The sequence below is a fragment of the Marmota monax genome, unplaced genomic scaffold (genome assembly GCF_021218885.2).
Source record: "Marmota monax isolate L192 unplaced genomic scaffold, Marmota_monax_Labrador192_F-V1.1 WCK01_AAM20220418_F8-fsc00071, whole genome shotgun sequence".
Lineage (NCBI taxonomy): Eukaryota > Metazoa > Chordata > Mammalia > Rodentia > Sciuridae > Marmota > Marmota monax.
Window position 1 is genome coordinate 1,398,817 of NW_026695217.1, and position 20,722 is coordinate 1,419,538.

The window sequence follows — 20,722 nt, forward strand, 5'->3', positions numbered from 1 at the left end:
AGGAGGGGACAATAAACAAACCAAACTAGCAAACAGAGAAACGCAGTCTCTGAGAAATAAATATCCCTAAAGAGGTTGTCTCCCAGGGAATTGCAAATCTCAATCCCTTTCAGAGGAAGTGAGGTCTCCGTATTTCTGAGAGTTATTTCCCCCTCGACACAACAAGCATTATAATGAATTAACTAGTTAGAAACTGTTAGGTCAGAGAAACGTCTCTGCCTCTTTCTGAGCACAGGGAGCCTTCCAAGTGACTGCAGTAAGAAGCCTGGTCATCCCAGGATAGGGTCCCTCCTGTAAACCGCCCCTTAGGCTTCTCCCAGATAAACCAGCCCTGTGTTGTGGGTCCCTCTGAGCAGCCTCTTTCCTTCTACCAGGTCCTGGGCAGCTCCATCCGTCCAAATGGGAGCTGAGTTTGCAAGCTGCCAGGGGCGGAGGGGCTGGTGCTGCTGATGTCAGAGCGAGGAGACAGTTGTGATTGGATCTAATTAGACTTTGCAGCAGCAAATAGACAAGCTCCCTGCGTGATTGGCTTCAAAGTGGCTGGTGCCAAACAACTAGCAGAGGTGCAAAAGTAGCAGCCCTGCGTTGGGAGCCCAGATGAAGAGGCAGCCCGAGGATAGCTCCGGGGCGCTCAGGACCTGCGGGCGCACCTTTCCCAGCGCTTCCTGCCCAAGGAGAGGTTCCTCGCTCCGACTCCCATCGGAAGCTCTCACCCAGCTGGAACCAAGTGACAGAGAACAAGTAGCGAGAGCGCTCAGTTCTGGGTCCTAAAAAGTGAGCCTGCTGCTCCGATTTGCAGAGGCAGAAGCGCCTCGGCGGCGACAGCCAGAGAGAGAAAGGTGAAATTGCTTAAGGAGGAGCTCCTCTCCCGTTCTCCCGACTGGGTCTCAGCCATGGCATCCGTCCTGGGGAGCGGCAGAGGGTCTGGAGGGCTAAGTAATCAACTCAAATGCAAGTCCAAGAGGCGGCGGCGGAGGAGGTCCAAGAGGAAAGGTAAGGAGGCTCGCTCTGCGCTCGCCGCAACTCTCCCGGCTCCCTTCGTCCTTCCCGCTATCTCTGGGGTTTGTCTATTTTGAGCAGCTTCACTTTAGGATGCTGGTGGGATGCCCGCGCATATCAGGGTGCAGGGAGTTCAGATCCCTTTGTAAATGACTGGGGGCTTCTTCAAGCTCAGAGGGGACAGGGAGCCAGCAGCCGCTCAGCCAAAGATTTTTGACAAGAGGGCTGTGGTCCAGAGGCAACCATCCTTGGACAGGAGGATGTTCCCCTCTTCTAGGTACCACTATGCCCTCTCCGTACCCGAGGCTGGCACCGCTTTAGACCCTCTTGGAGGCCACATTATCTAACGGTGCCAAAGGAAACACTCACTTAAGCCAACATACATAAAACCGAGGGAATGAACCTTCTCGCCAGCTCTTCCCATCCAAATTGTCTCAGAGAAAGGAATGGGCAGCCCCTGACGATCGCCTCCCCCAAATTGGCCGGCTAGTTTCTACTTAGTGTGGTGTCCCGTCATCTTGTAAACACTGGGATGTACAAAAAGCACAGGGCTCCCCTTCTTGGAGAAATATGCGGAAATTAAAACATGCAAAGAAATAAGCATTAGATCTTGTTAGCAGCAGAAACAGCCTGCAAACACCAGAAAAAGAAAAAAAAAATTAGAAAAGGCAACTGGGTGACAGGTTGCTGCTGACAATCTGTCATGCTGTGCCTTGTTACTGATATTCTTGGAGATCGGTTGTACTGAAGTTAGTCAGTGTCATCAGAAGCCGAGGGCTTTCATGCAAAGGCTAATTTTGTATAAAATTAGCAATTGCTCCAATATTAGAGGCAATGTCCTAAAATGCCGTCTTAGACTGAGTCCATTCCACAGAAGGATTCAAAGAGCATTCTAACGTTGCCCCTTGTTTCTCAGGAAGGAACTTGTATTATTGTTAGTTTCTTATTATGAGTTTGCAATTGTAGGAGAAAGTTCAGGTCTTATTATTTAAAATGTGTTGATTTTTTTTTTTTTACAATAGTGAATATAAAGCTATAATGAACAGCTGGAAAGATACAACTCAAATGTATCAGATTTTCCAGTTTTCTATGGCAGAACACATTGTTAAACCTAGTTGTGATCCTACATCCTCCCTGGAGAATTTTCATCTTTGTAATGGCTTAAGATAAGTTTCTGTCAGATTGTTTCCTAACTGATCTCCAACAGTCCCTAAGTTCTTGATTACTTCTTCCAATTGTAGAAATTAGCCAGTCAGTTTGAAGACATAAATGTCAATAGAAAACAGTCATTAATTATGATCACACATCAGGGCAACTGGGAGTAAATACAGCCTGATGAGTTCCTTAAAATGCTTCAGAGGCTGCAGTTTTAGGGGTTATTTTGTAATTATAAGTTTAACTCTTAAGTTACTAAAATGTATGCTTGCTATTCATATTGTTATTTGAAAATATTTTGAAACTGACTTGTTAAGGTCTTTTAAAGATAATGCTAACAAAGAGTGATATTTAGAACGTGACAGGATTGCATAATGAATATAACTTTGAACACAGATAAAAAGAAACATAATCTTTACACTTGTTCATGCTTCCCAGTATTTTTTATTTAGTCCATTTAGATATTTAATATTCAAGAATTTAGAGTAATATTTCCCAGTAATGCAACCTATAAAAATGTAAGCTGAATGGAAATTGTTACCTTTCTTCAAATTTATTTGCCTTACCATTAAATGTCAGACATACTAACTTAGAAAGCATTCATATTCATCGTGGGGGGAAAAAAAGAGAAGAAACCTGAGGGAAGACTTCATTTGCTATAAACCTAACTGCAACAATTCAAAATAGAATTTTTACAGCAAAAAAGCTCTTTGCCTTAGTAATTTTGACAAGACCAAGTCTCTTACTTTTTACAGCCAAATGTTGAAGGGGGAAGGGTCATCAGGCTTAGTATACCAATTCATGTTATGGGGAGACGTGTATGGGGCTGCCTTTCCTCTGGTACCTACTGACAGCTATCATGGCTGGAAAGTCAGATTGCTAAAAGTTAACAATTGCAAATGTACAACGATCAAATAAAAAAAAATAGCATAACAAACTATGGGACACATTAAATAAGTATTTACATCTTTCTGAGAACATACCACAAATTTATATGCGGTTCCTAGTTATTACAGATGCCTGTTTTTCTGTTCTACGAGGAACAATGGTGAGCTTAAACTTGTCTTAATAGTCATGCGTCTTCACTGTCCCTGAACCAAATAGCCTCTTTTTTTAAGCTTATCTAATAATTAAACTCTGTATTGGTTACAATTTAAATTCCCCAAGTTCATGGATGACTGTTAAAAAATTCTAGTAAGGTTGTACTAACTGAAGATGCTGACTGTAAGTACAAAGTATGCTTTTCATAAGTGAATAATACAGTTAGATAAATGTTGACCTTTGGCCTATGAAATGTATATTTTCACCTATTCTAATGGACAAGAGTCATTTTTTAAGATGCATCCTAGCATTTAGTTTCCCGGTGTCATGAGATGCTCTTTATTTTCTCTACCTCTACTCTGAGTGGCTTTGATATGAGATGCCTTCTATTGTCAGATCTATTTGCAGACTCTGAACGAAACACTCTAGCCACAGCTGAAGTGTGGGAATGAAACCACACCTTCATTATTGTTAATTATAATCCCTCATCATTCTGGAAATGAAGCATTTCCCCGTACAAGGTAGTTTTTAGTCACTGCACTACACAGGAACTAGTATGTATCTTCAAAAGTTAAAAAAAAAAATAGGAAAGGAAAAAAAGGTAGTAAGGGGAAGAACTTCATCGCAGAATGTCACTTTTGGGGATTCATTGGCAGAAACCTGCATTTCTTTCTCAGATAAACTTTGAAGAAAATTCTCAGAATAAATCTCCCCACCTGCCAGTCCCACTTTGTTGTTTTATCGGACATAGAGCTGTGCACTTTTGCATTTTCTCCTTGTGACATTTTTTAGTTGGAATTTTTTCTTAGAAATTATTTGCAAAAGATTTGTATTTTTAATTTTCTATAGAAATGAGAAATGCCATTTTTAAAAAAATTTGGAACAAAGTCAAGCAATCAAAAAAAAAGTATAAAACTATGTAATGTTTTGAACAACCAACAATAAAAAATTTAAAAAAAAAGTATAAGAAAGACTGGGAATATCTTATGTTTACATTCATGGCAAAGCAATGTACACATCCTACATAACATATGAAAGACATCAATTTATCTTGCTTCTATTTCATTTGGAGGCTTTTAGAAAATAATAGTAGCACGTGCAATTTGTAGGGACTATTACCTGCCATCTCTAAATGCCAATAGACTTCACTGCTCACGGAGAATATGGGAGAATGCTTTTTATTTTTATTTTTTGTAATTCTTAGTAGAATTTTGCAAGGTGATTTTGCCCAACCAAATCTGTTATGTGGTTATATAAGAAAATATCTATTTGTATTAGAAAACAACTAAGTACGGTTATTATAAAAGTAAACATTTTAAATCAAATAATAAATGCAAAGGCTGAAGGTTTTTTTTTCCTTATTAGTAGTATCAGCTCAATCAGGTAGTTTAACAAAACACATCAAAAACAATGTAGTACATTAAAACAAATAGCTTAAAAATTGATCAATCTCTGAGCCATGGGATAATGTCAGGATAATATGTTTGAGGAATCTCATAAATATCTTTTCATTTACTACTTTACTCAAACTAGTGCACATATTCTGTTTGTCACAGCTGGGGTTTTCTACCTTTTATAAGTGTATCCCCCCCCCAAAGTTATTCACTGGCATGAAGCATTTTGTAAATAACATATTTCTATTATCCTACTTATTACTGCATATAATATGTAAAATGACTGAGGTTTTTTGGAATTTTTTCTTAAAGTCTCTTTCAAGACAAACCTATTTGGAAACAGATTGAGAACATATACAAATTCAGCCATTTCCATAAGATAAATTGAAGGATGGAGTTTAAGTGAGGTGTATCAATCATTCATAAACCAGAAACAGAAAGGAACTTGGGGGGAACTCTTTGCAATGCTTATAAAGCATCACTGGGTAAGTCAGTTCAGTTGAATTTGAGCATTGGCAATGGAATATGCCCTTTTTTCAGGCATTTGACAGTAAAACACGTTAACTCTTCACATTTAGATAGTATTCCAGGGGGACTGGTTACAGAGTTTTAGAAAATTGAAAATAAATGTTGAGAGCACCCACACAAGGTAGCTCTCTAAACGGGAAGTGATGAATCACGGGAAGGTAGTGGGAAAGGAGCAGGTTGCTGAACATTGTGAAATGCAAATAAAAGTTGGCAAAAGAGACAGAATAAGTAGAGCAGATGGATGGCAGACGCCTGCTTGTTGTGAAATGAAATTCCATGAAAAATTAATGAAATAGAAAGATTGTGCCCTGGATGAGGGTGGAGTGGCTGAACGACTCTCTGTCCCCTGCAGTGCCAGCATCACCCACGCCGCCGCTGTCACCCGGCTGGCGAAGGACACATTCCTTCTACACCGCTGGCTCAAGCCCTGACACACTCTGCTTATCTTGTGCGCTGACAGCTCAAGAGGAAGAACTGGATTTAGTGATAAAATCAAATTGATTAAACTGTTAGCCAGCATCTAATTGTGTGGGATTTTTTTTCCTCTTTCTTTTAAAATTTATATGGGTGCCTCTGGTTTCTAGTGACCCGTGTAATAACAGTAATTTGAGATTGCTTCGAGGGCATTAGATATGATGAGTGAACTCGAATTTAGAATAAAAATGTGAGATTCATGCATTCATAGCTAAATAGTGGTGATTGGGGTATGGCAGAGAAGCCAAGCTAGATGAGTGTTATATAAGGAAACATAGAGAAGGAAACTGTAATTTTCGTTTTGGAGGCATAGAAAGGTGATTTATACTGTGTAATTATTTAGTTTTCAATTTAAAAAATATATTTAGATGCTTTCTGTACACATATGTGTTGTGCATGTGTACATTATTTTGCTCTCTGTGTGTATGTGCACAGGAACATACACAGAAAAGACAACTGACACACTTGTGTAATTTTTATACCTACCTGCTTCTTTTTCTAAAATGCTAGAAAGTTATGTCAGTATCTTTGTAGTACAACCAATTTTGGACAACTCCTAAAATCAAAAATAATTATATTGCTCTTCATCATTTAAAAATATTATATCTAAATAGATGTTGCTGTGAAAAATTTGACTCCTAAACACTTGCAAATAAAAATTTTAAAGGGATAAATTTCCACATCATAATCAAGATTTTCAAAGCATTTACCCATTTTTAGAAACTGGTACAATAACACAAAAGAAAAACAAAACTCAACATAGCAATGTACACTGGTTCATGTATTACCAACAGCCCCAATTCATGTTGCTAAGTGTTTTTAAATAAGATGAACCTAAATCAACCCCATCTTCACAATTAAATTGTTTCCCTTCACTCAGAGAAATATATGCTGTAAATATTTGGTTATACAAAGACAACCATTTATTCCTAGCTGTTATTACATTAAGACTCACATAAAAAGGTACTAATATCAAATAAAGAGGAATTGCTTTCAAAAAGAGAAGAAAAAGTTCTTTTTAAATTTTCCACCCACATGTAAATCTGAAAAATTCTTGTGAGACTTTAGGAAGCAGAAATAAAGAGCTACATTTACAAACTGACAAACTTAGAGCAAGAACTACTCTTCTCCTTGCATACAATACTGCCTTGACCCAAGGACATCCCTGTATGATGACCCAAGTTGAACTTTTACTTACTTATTTATTTTGTTTGGGAGGAAAGAAGGTCAGGGCTACTGCATCTGATTTCTTGGCTGAGTTAGTGTTTGCAATGTCATAGCAAACCGGGCTCTTAGGCTCCAAATGTCCAGTTGCAAATTTATGAGTGAATACAGTAGCCCAAGAATCACAACCAAAAATTTATAACTTGGAAATTAATTTGTTTGCTGTTTAAGAGATCTGTAATTTTTGCAAAAAATAAATGTGGCCCTTGTAGAGATAACAGACTTTTTCTGAACAACAATATGTATTTGAAAATGAAGAGTTAATCATCTGCGTCTCCGGGGTTTTCTAAATACACTGTGGATATTTAATCATCTTTTATTCTAGTTATAGGTATTGAGTATGAAGGGCAGGAAAATAATTACATTTTATTATGTTATTAATGGGGAATGAATACAATTAGTAGCTTGTTTCTAGTAAGAAAATAGCTAATAAATGTCCTCATTGTGTTAAAATATACAAATGTATTGAAATTCACTATCATTCATTTTAAATCGCAAAAATTGCCAATACTGAATGTTAGCTTTTTAATCTCAAAAAATAGAAACAAGCCATATACACATTTAATGTTTATGTGAAGAAGGGGATTTTGTACTTGATTAAGAAATATGTATGATAAATAAAGCATTCATATAAACAAAGAAAAGTAGAATTTACATTTAAGATTAAAGAGAAATACAATACAAATGCTCCGGTGACTTTTAGATTTTAAGGTAATTTCTTTTGATTCCTAAGAGATGAAAGTCAAAAGCTCTTTTGAATTGTGTACACTTACAATTATGAGATCAAGGTGGGCTTTGCTAAGCTGCTTCCAACGCAGGAGAGCATTAGAACCAGCACGTTTGTGTAACTCCTAATTCGGGACCATGAACATTCACCCTAACAGAAGCCTCCTCACACCTTGTGAGATCCAGATCTCCTACAGAGTAGAAAGAAAAATCCAGAAGCAATATAAATTCAAATATTCAATAGGGCAGGTGTTATTTTTAGTGTAAGTACCTGCTCAATTTTCTTAACGCTATAACTCAAATCTGGTTACATTCATTCCATTGAGCATTTTTATAACAGTGTCAACAGATAACTCATTTACAACATAGACAAAGGTTTCTTTCCCTGGCTGTTGTTTTGCCATTTGGATAATAAATAAAACCGATACTGCTCAGAATGTCTGTAAACCTCTTTCCTGGGGTCTCTAATAGAATGAGTGAATCTTAGGCCTAAATCTCAGCCCGACACTTTCACATGTTGTGAGCATAGTGGAAAGTATTCTTTTAAATACCTTCACCAGGACGTGCTTTGGAGAATTTTATAGATTTAATTAACTTTTGCTGCTCCATTTATTTGAGATGAAATCCCTGATTCCTGTCTCCTACCGCCTCATCATTTTGTAATGTCTTACATGATTTCTCAAATATGTCTTATCAAATGTGATATTAAAATAGACAGGGGTGGGGGACTCAGTTTGCTCACGCCGCACCTATCTCTAGTAGAAAACGCTAATATGAGTCGAATCCCTTCAGATGATTAAAAAGAAACACAAGTGAGCAGGCTGCTGTTTCTAAGAAGCAGGACTGGGGGCTCATAATAAGCTTGGGCAAAGCATATACCTAGGACGCCAATAACTGATTACAAAAGCAGATTGTGCTAGCCAAAATCCATCGGAAGTCCACAGCTTTCCTTGCTTTAAAATCAATGCAATATTTCCTAAAAGTTTAATTGCATTTGGAGAAATGCAATTTAATAAGCATGACAGAAACGTCAGCAAAATAGATTTTGACCTCCTCGAAACCCCAAGTCTGGCTGAGTTCACTCATCCCTGTCTACAACAGATGCTGCGCTCACATCGGGCTCCTGGCTGTGAAAATAGCCGTGTCCTTAAAGGAAATGCCCACCCTCTCTATATTAGACTGTGTTCAAGCCTAAGTACTGAAACAGAAAATGCATACAAATGTTCACAGGCTCAGACACTATCTGAAAAGATGTAAATTTTAGGGAATGAGAAACAGATTATTGAAAAATAGCGTGTCTTACTAATTTTTAGGTAAAAAAAAAAAATGATGTGATTTATCCGCAGGCATGAGGATATTTTGTTCATGCTTCAACTCTAAATATTATTTCTGTAGTTAAAACTTATAAAAACACTCTACAGATTCTAACAGAGTTCTAACAGAAAGCAACTTGTTAATCCAAAGCAGAGGGTTCAAAGAGAAATTTTAAAAATTCAAATAATTCCATACTTCCAATTTTCTCTCTAAAGAAGAAATAATATTTAAATAAAAACCATTTGTTAGATATCTAGGGAAAAGGCTAGAAAAAGAGTAATATTTGGAAAAACTCTGAAACAGTGTATGGGGGATCAACTAACTTTGATAGTCCTTGAAAAATACTGAACTAAGGGCAGCCACCTTTCAAGGAATCTTTGATGTGTGTCTGGTAACATTTTACTCCAATACCCATACCCCACCGCCTGTTGGGACCTGCAGATGGGTATAAATTCACTATTTGTTGAAATTGAAGGCTTATTTATTTACTAAGCATTTAGTTAAAGTTATTTATTTTTTAAGTCTAACAAAATTGAGAGTTTCTATGATTTCATGTAATCACCTGAATTTTTAATTCAATTTTCCTTTTTCAAGAAAGTTAAGTCATGACATGACTTTTATTTGTAGCTAATGAGTAAAATTTAAGTCATTAAAATGTGCACTTGTGTTTTTTGGTAGACTCCCAATATATGCACATAATAAATAGGGAAGGCAGACTCAAGGTTTAAAATGCATGAGCATTTATTGAAATATTGAATATTGAAATGTTAAAAGATTCTCTAACTCTGGAACAGCAGCACTCTAATATGAACTTTAAAAAAATAACATAGAGAAAAAAAAGTCTTGCCTCAACTTCTGAGAGAACAACTCTTTAAGAGAGAAAGTGGGAAATGATGTTTGTTTATGACTATGGTTTTTAACATAGAACACTAATCGCTTAATTAGAAAACTTCCAAAATAATATCAATTGAGTTTTCCCTTTGTGCATATTTTACATGAAGCAAGATAAATCATTTTGTCTTTATCACAAATATCTTCTTACACCATCACACAAGAGAGAAACAACCATGGTAGCACAGAGGAGTTTAAAGAGGAAGAGGAAGAGTCAGAAGAACTCAGAAGATGCCTTTTTCTCATGCTTGATTAGAGTTCATGGCTCCTGAATTTTATTTTACATAGCTTTTGATATCAAAAGGATACTTGATTTAAAAACCATGGTGCATACTATCCAACACTACTCTGTTTATGATGTTCCTTACACTAGTGTGTGTGTTCAGACAAGATCTGTATTTAGTGAGTTTTTTTAAATTAATTTTTCAAGTTTCAGTAGGTATCCAGTGCCTACTATGGGTTACGCAAAGAGTTAGACAGCACAAAGACACAAGAAAAATAAGTGGACATGGCCCTTCTCTCTGAGCTCATATTGTGTTATCAGGATCAAGCACATATATATGAAGTCAAAATGTAACGAAAATGAAGTACCATCACCCTGACATAGTATTAGGTGTCATGGTAAATTTTTAAAAATACGAAATAGTTCCAGTTGTTTTTGCAAAATTTGGAATACATTGCATTTCCTTTATTATTTCAAGTGAAACTCCCAAATAAAATTAAGCCATTAAAATATAAGTTCCTCTAGGTTTGAACATTTTTATTCCTTTTACCGTGTCAAAACATCATAGCTACTGAATTAAAACACACTAAGAAAATTGATTTAGTTTTTGAAAGAAGAATTTGTTTAAAAAAATAGAATACTATAGGAGAAAGGAACAATTTATGCAGTGATTGTGTATAGGTGATGTGAGTTCTAACAGCTTAGACAAGGAGCAGTTAATGTAGAGTTCATGTGTGAGGTGACAGCCACAAACCATCTTTGGGATAACAATGTCTAGGAAGGAATAGTCTCTTCAGGTCTTTCTTTGTAAAACTACATGCAAGTTTGCACATCAGGTGCTGTGGTCTTCCTGTCATTTCCCAAAGCTGGTGTTTTCCTATTATGCATCTTTGCATTCCCAAATTTAGCATGGTGACCATCTTATGGTACATCAACAATAAATGTCTGCTGTAGAGTTATCAGATTGAGGTTGTAAATTTGTAAAGCACATTGACTTATTTTTAAATCATAGTTACACAAATTGAAGTTTATCCATTCAACAAGCACTTATTGAATACCTTGATTTGTCAGCCACCATGCTGAATGGTAAGGAGTAGGCAGTATTGGAAGCTCTGAAAAATGGTGTAAAATAGCCAGAAAGCAAATCTCAGTATGTTTCTGTCTTCTCTATAGTCTATGTTGAAGAAATATTTTGCAAAACTTCCCTTTCAGAAAGCATGGAAGGCACTCATCTCTTGTTTGCTAAACCAGGCCCCTGATGGTTGGCACCCTGGTCTCTCATCAGTATTTTACATGCAAGAAACAAAAAGAAATCCTCAGGACCAAACATATTCAAAACAGCCTCACATCTCTCTGAGGGAACAAGCTTTTGTAGTCATCCCTGAGGACCTCTTCTCAGCCTCCTTCTTTTTCTCCTGTACTTTCCACATGGTCACCTGCCATCTCTGTAGGAAGCACATGCTTCCTTTATGGATGCAACCACCTGTCAATCTCTCACATCAGTATCTGGCTCTCTGACTTCCTCCTCTAGGCAGTCCAGGCACTGCCAAAGGCTCAGCTACCACAGTTGCTGGAGGCAAGCATCGTGCTACCCTCTGTAATGCCAAGATCTGGCGTCCAGCCCAAGAAAGCAACTTAAATTACAGGCTCTTACTTGTAATATAACCTGGATTTTTTTTTTTTTTGACCAAGGATGGTCTTTGCATGGAAGTCAGATAAAGTAGGATGGACACTCACCTGTCTGATTCAGTTTAAGTAGAGCTCATCTATATAATTATAAACGGAGCTGGTATGCCCATATCTTCTCAGTACTGTGATGCAGGATGGATGGTGGAAAAAATGGTTGTCACTGAACTTGTTCCTTGCTTCTGTGTAGACAATGTGTTTCTTGGTCTCTTTTATTTTGCTTATTAGATAACTTCAGAATCATATTTATCATCTATCTATCATCTCTATACTTTTCATACTAAGAAAGGGACATATATAGAATACATATCCAAAATGCAGCATGACAAGACAAAATTGTTTGTCAATTACTGTTGACCTGCTCATTTTCAGCCTGAGAAATATTAGCTGCAGTAGTTAGATGTAGATATTTCTCTATGATCATGTTTGGGAATGTTTGAAAATTTGACCATCAGGGAAACTAAAAATTCAAAACTGACAATTTAAATCATACAATGGATTGGATGCTACATGCTATTTGCACATATTGATGCATAATAAATTATAAACTTCCCACAGTGAAATTCTGGCCTGAGCACCCATACTCTGCATTTTGTCTGTGACTGAGAATATTCTAATTTCAGACACAAATGCAATGACATTATCTTCCATATTTAAAGGGCGTTCCCTGTCACTACACTTCATAAAAACACTGAAAAAATAAAAATGGATAAATAGAAGAGAAATAAAAAATAAGTAGAAATGACTCTGTCGTCACATTGATTACTACTAAATTTTCAGTTTTCTCCTGTTACAGACAAAAAGTACATTAACTAAAAATGTATGCAATCATATTTGTATAGTTTACAAAGTGTTAGCCCCAGAGGTCAGCACAACACAAGCAAGGCAGCATCCTGAAAGACCCATTGAGTTGAGACTCTTCTTTAGTGTTTTCAACAAAGTTCACTTGAGAATCCAAGGGTAAGTCAACAACCCACATCAGAATTGTTTAACCAGCTGTCTGTTTGGCCCCTGGGCAACATGATTAAAAATTCTAACTAATATTTATAGAGTAGTTGGACTATCCTAAGAGCTTAGGGCACATTATCTCACTTAATTCTCCAACAATATTATATAACACAGTGAAACATATGGTCTTCATGTTGCAGAGAAGATGCCGGAAAACAGTTTAGGATATGCACCTGAGGCCACACATTCAGGAAGTGGCCACATCAGGCATCATGGGTGTCCATGGTCTCAGCAATGATACCCTGGTTTATAGAAAATTCTGCTGCCACCTTTGGGTTAAGTGCTGATATTCCACAAAGGGTTGAGGGGGTTAGATTTCCCTAATTTTAATATGGAACCCTTGGGAAAATATATTCTTTCATCTTATTTTTCTCTTATTACTCTATGGGACCCCAAGCTGTGCCAAGACCCCAACAGACTGGATGACTTTAGCCCAGAATGAAATAGAACCAAGATGCTTAGGATAAGGAAGACCCCCACCTGACTCACAGCCAGTGACCCCAGGACTCTGGCACGGCACCTGGAGGAAGCTTGGTGGGTGCCGGCCGCTCAGTCATTCTTGGGGGTACCATCCCCTACAGAGATGCTTGTGGAGCCCTGAGGTACTTGGTTCTTAGGAATAAAGATAGTTTTGGTGGAAGATGTACTCTAATCTAAAGATGCTTTCACCCAATAGCATGATGGGCTTCTTTTTATAATTAGAAGAGTTTACTAGTCAAGGATCATTTGCCTTGTGAATCTCCATGGGCTATGCATAGAGATGGGTGTAACCACAGGGATAGTAGCAAAAAAGCATCATGTGTATGCGTGAGCATTATATATATGGCCACATGTTTGTCGTCTCTAAGTTCCAGAGATGTCTCTTTGCTGAACCACTTCCTTATCTATAAAATATGACAAGTTTTGAATTATAAGATTGTGATATGTGCCTGTGTGTGAGTGAGACTTTATTTTAACTGGATCACCCCCTTAAACATGCTGTCTCCAAATATGGTTTCATTCTGAGGTCCTGTGCTTACCTGTGCTTGGGGGAGACACTATTCAGCCCACAGCAGACAGAAAGCCACAGTTCTATTCACCTTTGGAGACATTTTCTAAACTCCAAAGTGTACAGTCAGGCTATCAGCACTCTTTTCCAGAAATGTTATTTTTACCTCAGTAAGTGCCAAAAACTTCATGAATTTCACTGTATCGCTGTAAAATTTCTCATAGATAAACCATAATATATCCAGGAGTTAGGAAATACTTATAGAAATGAACTAACATCAGATTTGATGAAATAATGTCCAGAAAATCGTCCTTGATTATTTGGTGCTAAGTGTTGCCATCCAGCAGAATGAAGTAGACCTGTGCGGAGGTTTCTGTCCTGTCTCTTCCTTTTCTCCTGGCCTGGATAATGATGCATGCTTCTGGCTTAAAGAAGTGGGAGTTGTGGGGCTTCTAAGAGTTACAATGTAAATGACAGGAAGGTTTTCTTTTTTCACCTCCCACTGATGGCTCTTTTTACAACTTGAGTAGAATCAGTCTTGCATCTTTGTATGGGGAGGTAAAAAGGAATCTAAGATATGATTAACTAAACACCTTGCCTTAAGGATAGGAAAGTGAGACCTAATTAACATATGTGGCTACTTCAGAAAGCTAGGGAGTGAACAAGCTGGATTAGATTCAGATCATTTGAGCTTCAATCAGATGTTCTTGACTTGAGAAGGGACCATGGCCCTGGTGTGGGATGAAACACACAGGTACTGAAAGGTCCCTAGGGGAGCCCAGGCCCCTGGAAGGATGGGGCTTTCATTGTGAGGATGCACAAAATGCTGGAGCAGCTGTCCTCTGAGAAACATGGAGTTAATTTGCATGTAGGAGATGCCCATAGATGCATTTCCACGTTGATTTTTAAACCAGCATCTCAGAATCAATGTTACAAAAGCCCTGATATGAAGCTATATTACAAAGGGCTTAGAAGGGAACTTCTGTACTTTGGTTTCCAGAGTAGCATGCAGCCAAGCTCATGATGGCTCCATGAACATGCAGGTGGATGCATGTGTGTGCCCATTGTTTGTGTGTGTAATTATGCAAACAGGTAAATGTGCACATATTTACATACATTTTCCACTCTGCTTTGGCTTGTGCAATTTTCTGTTGTGCAAATAAAAGGAAACCTTAGAGACTGTTGAACTAACCTCACATTTGCAAACATCTTCCTTTTCCAGATGTCTCTATAAAATGCACATTGAATTTCAAAATAATTATTAATTACTGTACACTTAAGGAATTCAATGTACTGAGATTAGAGATCAGAAATTTCCAAATTCTACTTCTCCAAAAACAAATAAAATAAAAGGAAGCCAACATGCCATAAAGAGGCCCACAATACACATATGCAACATTGTGCATCACAAGATAAGACTAGATGAATACACTGTCGTAATATTCAAGTCAGTTAATAGTTTGTAATTAAATAAAGCATGGTGTTCACAAAGCAAAACCCTGTAACTTAGTTTAAATATTGTGAAGTGTACCAATCAGATTTAAATGTGTTTTTTTGGTTATTGTGCATCTAGGTTTACAAAGAACACTCTGCATTACCTTGTGTGTATGTCTGGGTCTTTTGTACAAGATGTTTTTCATCTACTTTCATGCATAAACAATGAGCTTAATGTTCCAATTTCCTAGATTAAGCTTGTCCAGATTCTATGCTGGCAATACAAAGTCAAAATCAAATTCAAATCCCCGGTAAACATATGTAGGTAAACATATGTGTTCTGTTTCAAATTTAGTGAGTAAATGAATGAAAAGTAGATTAAGAAATAAATTTGGATGCAAAATAGTCAAATGGGACATTTGAACTCCCCATATTGTTATTGATTCTCAAGTGTTAACTTAAAGAAAAAAATGATTAAGTAAGTGAGAAGCTCCTAAGAAGTCCCCACTATGCTCCCCAGAATAACAAAATGATATTCATCTTTAAGTAGAATATGCATAAATTGACTAAAATGACTTCTCCTTTGTTCAAAACCTTATTTATACAGTCATTTTTTTATGTAAACACCTAAAGGTAAAATTTCTAGGTTTTAAAATTTTTAAAGACAAATCATTAATTCTTGATGGCATTTTATTTATGATGGTCCATGAATATGTATATTGAATTTCAAAATAATTATTAATTGTAGTACAATTAAGGAGTTCAATGAACTGGGATTAGAGATCAGGAATTTCTAAATTATAAATTCTATTTTTTTTTTATTTTGGTCAGGGATCCGACAAACAAAAATGAAAATGTGAGGCTTCCTCATGCCAATGAACTCAGAGAAGTAGATTGCAGCAATATTTCTTAGATCTATGCTCTGGTCAGTCCAGATATAGGACTGAGAGAGACAGGCATGCTGGGAAGACATAGAAACCAGTTACATGAACCTGAGAAACAGCTTCGACAAATGTGAACGCATCATGTGGCAACACTATGCACTGGACTAGGGTGACACATGACAATCTATACATCTGGATTAAATGGGCTTCTGTGAACTTCTCTTTTGGTGTGATAGCAATGCATAAAATTCTGGAAGCAATCATCCCTCAGTATCCACAGATAATTCCTTATAGGACCCCCTTGGATACCAAAATCTCTGAATGCTCAAGTTCCTTATTTTAAAAAATGTTATACTATTTGCATAAAACCTATGTACATCCTCTCCAATATACCTGGAAATCATCTCTAGATTATTAGTAATACCTAATGCCAAGCCAATGCTACATAAATAGTTATTGTATGGTACTATTTAAGAATAATGACAAGCTTAAAGTCCCTATGTGTCCAGGACAGATGCAATTTCGTTTTTTAACATTTTTGATCCACTGTTGTTTGGTGCATGCTAAAGCCTCTGATATGAAGGGCCTACTGTATGTAATATTCCTTTCTTTTTAATGCCTCAATGACTTTACATGTAACAGTTGTCTCTAAGCTTTCTACTTAAAATTGAATGTGTGTGTGTCTGTGTGTTTTTGTGTGTCTTTTCACACCATAAGACAAGTGTAGGCACCAAAGTCAGGTTATTTATTATAAATAGATAAAAACTGCCTGGGCAAACAGAAAGTACGTTGATTGTCAGTTTGTTCTGAAGTCTGTTTTTGATACTTGCCCCTTTGAAATGATTTTATATCAACACCAACATTTCTTCGCTCTTATCTTACAACATACATTAAAATTTAGCTTCTAGCCATGTTTTGGATCATTTTCTTCTCTTGGTCACTGCATGGTTTCTAAAGCTATTTTCCAACTACACAATTCGAATGATAATGAGTTAATTACGATACGGACATCATGGTCATCCTCTCTGCTGATATTCCCTTCAAGCTGCGAAAGGCAAAAGGCTTGGGCTTGAAATTTACATTTGTTAATTAATCTCTTCCTTCATTTAAACAAGCACTTGTTTTGCTTTCAGTTATGTTAATTGTATTTTTCCCTTATAAAATGTCACATTTGTATTATATTTTTGGAATCATCTTTATCAAAACAGTGAGAAGGTCAGACAGATAATGTTCAGTGGAGATTGATTTCAGGAAAGACCACAGACACCTTAGCTCTCCCATAACCGTCCATACAGAAGCATCCCACTGAGCAAGTGCTGCCATATACCAGCCACACAAGTTCAGAAAAGAACAATAATAATTTAAATAAATTAATAAATTCATTTATAAATAATATATATTTATAATATATTTATTAATAAATTCATTATATATTTTTATATGATTTCCTCTTCTTTTTTTTTTCAATAATACATTGGCTGCTATTCCAAAATTTGGTTGGTTGAACTGTCTAGCTTCACTAAATGTTTCTTAACAGGGTTTTCACGTGTCCAGAATTGCTCAGGTCACCCCTGTGTACACCTGCAGTCTATGATTTATTAGGAATACTGTGCCAATTCACTCATAAGGACCCTGGCTTGATAGTAAATCATACAGTCATATATCCCATAACTAACCAAACCATTACTAATAATTGCATCACATACTCAAAGATCCACCAAGATTTTTCATTTAGAAATTGTCAAAAGGCTAACATGTAAAAGTAAGTAAATAAATAAAAGGCTAAAATGTTAAATGCTTCCCAAGCTATGGAGCTAAGGGCGGGGAATAGCTTGATCTGCAGCTATTATATGTTTATTACAAGTTATTTTTTTCCAAAAATTAAAAGATTTGAAATATTGAACTAAATGAAAGAAAAAGTGGTTTAAAGTTGTGACATTCACAGGCTTGGAGTACAAGACAGGGGGCACACTGGACTCTGACACCCTGGGGTGTTCTGGAGGACCCCTGGGAAAAGAGGAAAACAAAAAACTAAGTTTTTCAGTACATAATATGGTGAAGATAAGAAAGATAATCTCTGCACTACAGTCAAAATAAATTTTCAATGTTTTCTTTATTAGGAATCAAGTGAGATGGGAGGGAAATGCTTATCATCTCAACCACACACACAGAAACCTCCTTCCCGTGGCATCAACCTCGTGTCTCAAAGCCTGGGACTTGGATGCCAGGTGAAAAGGCTAAAGCTGACCACCCATGCCAGGAGTGTGAGCCCTGGAATGCATTGGTGACTGAGGGGTAACCAAGGTGTCACATGGTCCACTAGATGGAGCAACCTGTGCCAGACCTCCTGGCCCCCCATCCCCACTCAGGGATGCTCAGAGCCAGATCCTCCAAACAGCCCCTCCAGGTCCCATTCTTCCACACAGTGATGCCCCTTGTGTGACTCCCAGCTAAGTCACAGCAACAGCCCACAACTGACCAAGGGATTCAACTGTGGACCTCCCTGGGTGTTTCAGGTTGGCAGTGGCTGCAATGACCAGCACATACCAGGATGGATTAGCAACCTTGTGATGAATTAGCGCAGGCATACTATATGCATGAGATTCCCACAAGGGTTTCTGGATGGTCCTTCCCTGTCACAAACCAGGAATGTGGTATTCAGGAAAGCTTAGCCCCAGAATCAAGAAAGTGGGACAGATGCAATTTCTCCCGAATTATAATTATTTGCATTCCATTTTGCACTTTCACAATGTCTGCTATAATGGAGCATCAATTTACTACTTGTGTCAAGTTTTTTGTATTTGTTTTTCTTAGTTATACATGACCATAAAATGTATTTTGGCAAATTATGCATACAGAGAGTACAACTTATTCCATTTAGGATCCCACTCTTATAGTTGTACATGATGTAGAGTTACCCTGCTTGTGTATTCAAATGCTAGGAAAGTTATGTACAATTAATTCTACTGAATCAAGTTTCTCTTAATGTTGCTGTTGTCCTCCCTCCCTCCCTCCCTCCCTCCCTTCCTTCCTTCCTCTTTCCCTCTTTCCTTACTCCTTACTTTCCTATTTGTGGATTAGATGCTCCTGATTTGAATTCTTCTAATTTCCATTAAAGCGTAACATGGCACTTAAATTTTTATTAATTCCTATCATTTTAATTTTATATTTTAAAAATTTCAAAGGTTTTCACATACCACTCCAAATCAACAGGCAAGCCTCTTTCTGTATGCTTACTGGGAGTCTGGAGTCATTTCCAAAACAGGATGTGAGCAGAGTGCAGGGACATATGCCTGTAATCCCAGCAGCTTAGGAGGCTGAGGCAGGAGGATTGCAAGTTCAAAGCCAGCCTCAGCAGGGTAGTGAGGCTCTACATAACTTAGCAAGAACCTGTCTCAAAATAAAATAAGGGCTGGGGGTGTGTCTCTGTTAACCACTCAGTGGTTAAGTGTCTCTGGATTTCATCCCTGGTACCGAAAATAAAGAAATAAATAAAGCAGGATGTGTTATGGGGGGTGAGAGCAGTGAGCTTCCAGGGAACCAAGGGCCACACTGGCCACTGCTGGAGAAACAAACAACACAGAGGGAGATAGGACTTGCAGACCCCACTGTCAGAGACCATGGCTCAGATCACCAGACCTGCTGCCTGCTGAGTTCCCTTGGCAATCTCACAAGCCCTGGGAGAACAGTCAGTCCCAGGGATAAGACGCTGTGGTTTCTGCCCCAAAATTGTTCCAAAAAGTAGGCCAATCTTTTTCTGCAAATGGGAAGAGCACAGAGATTTTCCAAAACAAAACAAATGTAAAGAGCATAGGGCCAAAGCCAGGTGGAAGGATAGGAAAATTTTTTCTTGATAAAACAAAGGTAGAAGGCCCCATTTTCTTTCTTGCAAGAAGAGGGAAAGGTTATAATCAGGATAAAATGAACACATTTGAAAGAATGGACTCTCCAGGGAATTTTAGGAGTGCTTTTAATCCACAATAGTGCAGTGAATTAAGGCTTACGTATATTTTATTATTATCCAAGGTGTGTGTGAACTTTAGGGTTATTTCCTAGACATTTTGTTCTTGGAGATATTCTCTATGGTACCTCCTTGATATTCATAAGAGATATATCCTCCGAAATTTCAGAATCTTGAATCTGGCCAAAACTTTTATAGCATGCCATTTCTCCCATGGAACCAGGTAAAGTAAAAATTCCAAATGGACTTCTATGCAAGATGGATTTGTTTAAAAAAAAAAAAAGTTTGAGGTATTTTGATTTATATATATTGAACAGGTTACTTTGCTGTAAGACTTCACACAGCTAGTGCATCTTGAAAATCTCTGAAGAAGAGACATAAGCTATGTTTTCTAAAGTTATTTCAACTATAAACAATTGAGGGGTTGTGATATATACATTGTATGCACACTAAACATCAGCATCTAATAGGATAGCATTTAGGAAATACCCACATAATTAATCAGTAATACCGACAATGTTCACTTCACAATGGAATTCGCTACTAAGTAATTGACATTGCAATTTTCAATTTATCAGAAATGTCTATTTTCTTCTTAAGAACCATAATATTTTTAGAGCCTTTAACACCTTCATTACTGTCACCAGCTATATTGGACAAGTGCTTATTAGACTATTATTTTCTGGCTATTCAGAATCTAAATAACCTTTCTACCTGGGGAAGCCAAAGTGGCTGGCCAGCTTGCTTCTGGAGCCGGGGCGGTGGTGCATGAGTGCCTGATGGAACACGAAA

The 20,722-nt window shown here is 37.4% G+C and overlaps 1 protein-coding gene across 1 annotated transcript in view; it reads left to right on the forward strand.

The window, feature by feature from the left end:
* The first annotated feature begins 551 nt into the window (after window positions 1-551).
* The window catches only part of Adarb2 (adenosine deaminase RNA specific B2 (inactive)), a 489,843-nt gene continuing 469,672 nt past the window's right edge, over window positions 552-20,722 (forward strand). Inside the window, exon 1 of the mRNA XM_046432149.2 lies at window positions 552-993. Within this exon, the coding sequence (XP_046288105.1) occupies window positions 894-993 (100 nt within the window). The 5' untranslated portion in view covers window positions 552-893. The remainder of the gene's footprint in view (window positions 994-20,722) is intronic.